This window comes from Nicotiana sylvestris, chromosome 2 (genome assembly GCF_000393655.2).
Source record: "Nicotiana sylvestris chromosome 2, ASM39365v2, whole genome shotgun sequence".
Taxonomy (NCBI): Eukaryota; Viridiplantae; Streptophyta; class Magnoliopsida; order Solanales; family Solanaceae; genus Nicotiana; species Nicotiana sylvestris.
This window is the reverse complement of record NC_091058.1, coordinates 11,285,182-11,287,729: the sequence shown is the minus strand read 5'-3', so window position 1 is coordinate 11,287,729 and position 2,548 is coordinate 11,285,182. Positions and strand designations below refer to the sequence as shown.

At 37.6% G+C, this 2,548-nt stretch overlaps 1 protein-coding gene across 1 annotated transcript; it reads left to right on the top strand.

Annotated features, from left to right (window-relative positions):
* The first annotated feature begins 308 nt into the window (after positions 1-308).
* On the top strand, positions 309-2,218 carry LOC104241156 (UDP-glycosyltransferase 83A1-like). The gene is made up of 2 exons (XM_009796075.2): positions 309-831; positions 1,167-2,218. The coding sequence occupies exons 1-2, from the start codon at positions 318-320 to the stop codon at positions 2,057-2,059; spliced, it is 1,407 nt and encodes a 468-aa protein (XP_009794377.2). The 5' UTR covers positions 309-317; the 3' UTR covers positions 2,060-2,218.
* Positions 2,219-2,548: the final 330 nt, after the last annotated feature.

Below are 2,548 nucleotides of genomic sequence, written 5' to 3'. Positions count from 1 at the left end.
TTTTAATCAAAAAGTTTCGATTGAAAAAAAATTAAATAGACTACACATCGTGGTCTCCATTTAGTTTTGGTAAATAAAATCAGTAGAAATTAAACTCGAGAACAACACGTCACTTTGAACATTCTGAACTGTCTCACTTGATTGTGTTAATTAAAAATGTTCAAAATATAATATATAACCTTATAAAATAGCAATATATAACTTATTGTATATGCAATATAATTTTTTGATGAAGGGTGTGCGCTTAACCACCTTTGGCATTGGGTGGCTACGCCACTATAAAAACCCCTTACAAGCTAATTATATTAATCACTAGCATGAAAAGAGCAAAGAAAGAAAAAATGGTCCCTATTCCACATATTGTGGCTATACCTTATCCAGCACAAGGCCATGTTCTTCCTTTAATGGAACTTTCATTATGGTTAGTCAAAGAGGGTTGCAAAATCACCTTTGTTAACTCTGAATTTAATCACAAAAGAGTCATTAAGGCATTATCAGTGAACGACGACGTGCAGAAGAAGATAAGCTTAGTTTCAATTCCAGATGGATTAGGACCTGAGGAAGATAGAACAGACCTCAAAAAGTTGGCAGAAGCAATTGCTGAAGTGATGCCTGGGAAACTTGAGGAAGTTATTAATATGATTAATAATGAGTCTGATGATGAAAATGGAGTTTCATGTGTTATAGTTGATGAGAATATGGGATGGGCATTGGGAGTAGCAGAAAAATTAAACATTAGAAGAGTTGCATTTTGGCCAGCAGCTGCAGCTACGCTAGCTTCGTCATTTAATGTCTCAAAGCTCATTGATGATGGAATCATAGATAGCGATGGTGAGCTCTTCTTTACTTAGTCGAATTTGTTCATATAACTGGACCTTTAATTACGTAGAAACTAAAAGCAACAACAACAACATACCCAGACCCCAGTATTATCCCACACAGTTGGATCTGGGTAAGTTAGTGTGTATATAAAGAGGCTATTTACAATATAATTTAATTACTACTTAAATTATAATAGTATGTCCAGTGGCGGAGTAATATAGTGTAATCTTCCGATAAAGAAGTATGCGCTTGACACCGCTCCACCACATTGGACCATGTCTTTAACATAGTTATAATATTGTATGATCTTTTAGCTTTCTAACAAAATCTGCTTTAATTTCCAGGAGCTATCTTGAAGAAACAGGGGATTAAGCTATCACCAAACATGCCAATCATGAACCCATCAGATTTCGCGTGGGCTTGTTTCCCTGATCCAACCATGAGGAAAATGGTAATCGAGCTCGTAAAAGACAACAATGAAAGAGTAAAATCAGCAGATTGGATAATCTGTAACTCAGCAAAGGAACTTGAGCCTGGAGCTTTTGCCATGTTCCCTCAAGTATCACCAATAGGACCACTTTTGGCAAGCAATCGACTCGGATTTTCAGCTGGCCATTTCTGGCCCGAAGACTCGAGCTGCCTAAAATGGCTCGATCAGCAACCAAATAACTCTGTTATTTACGTTGCATTTGGTAGCTTCACAATCTTGGATTCAGCTCAGTTCCAGGAGCTGGCACTAGGGTTAGAGTTGTCAAAACGACGATTCTTGTGGGTGGTTCGAGAAAATCTACTGACTGACGAGGCTGCTGATAATGCTTACCCTAAAGGGTTCAAGGACAGAATAGGCAATAGAGGCCATATAGTAAAATGGGCACCTCAACAAGAAGTGTTAGCTCATCCTTCTATTGCTTGTTTTTTAAGTCATTGTGGTTGGAATTCGACTGTTGAGAGTGTAAGCAATGGAGTCCCTTTCTTGTGCTGGCCTTATTTTGCTGACCAGTTGTTTAACCAGAGTTACATTTGTGATGTTTGGAAAGTAGGATTGGGGTTTAAGAAAAATGAGTTTGGAATTATTGGAAAAGAAGAAATCAAGAATAAGATGGATCAGTTATTTGGTGATGAGGTATTTAAAGAAAGGGCTTTAGATCTTCGAGCAAAGGTTAAGTCTAGTGTCAAAGGAGGAGGAAGTTCTAACAAGATGTTTGGTAAATTTATTGACTGGATCAAGACAGGTTAATGAGCCTGCAATTTCAATATAAATACAATATTCTAAACACATGCTCTACTTGAAATTTCAATTCTCTTTTCTTAATCAATTCTCTGCATTGGTGTCTCCTCCCTGGCACCACGTCTTATAATCATTGTTCTCCGTTAATACAAGCAAGCTTTTATTCAATTCTCTCGTTGCAAATTCTGATCTTGACATTGGCTTTCCTGCACGGCATTGATAGTCTAATCTAACGTGCGGAGCGGCCTTTCGTTTGGCGGAAAGTAATCACACAGAAGTCGGTTGCTTTGCCTGACATGTTACATCGCCCTTCCAAAACATCTCAGGAAGGCACCGTGTAACAGTTCGTATTGGTCCAATCATTGTTCCCATGATAAAATTTTCATTTCTGTCATATGTCTCTTCTGTTTTGGTTTCAAGAGGTCCAATCAGCACGTTACTTTTAATTTCCTTTTCCTCATTGTTTTTGAGAGAAATGTTCAGTGATAATATAAATCC

Bases quoted from the DNA above. Each gene is read 5' to 3' on its own strand.
- LOC104241156 (XM_009796075.2), top strand. From the start codon at position 318: ATGAAAAGAGCAAAGAAAGAAAAAATGGTCCCTATTCCACATATTGTG. The intron at 832-1,166 runs GTGAGCTCTTCT...TTTAATTTCCAG, and splicing joins TGGAATCATAGATAGCGATG to GAGCTATCTTGAAGAAACAG.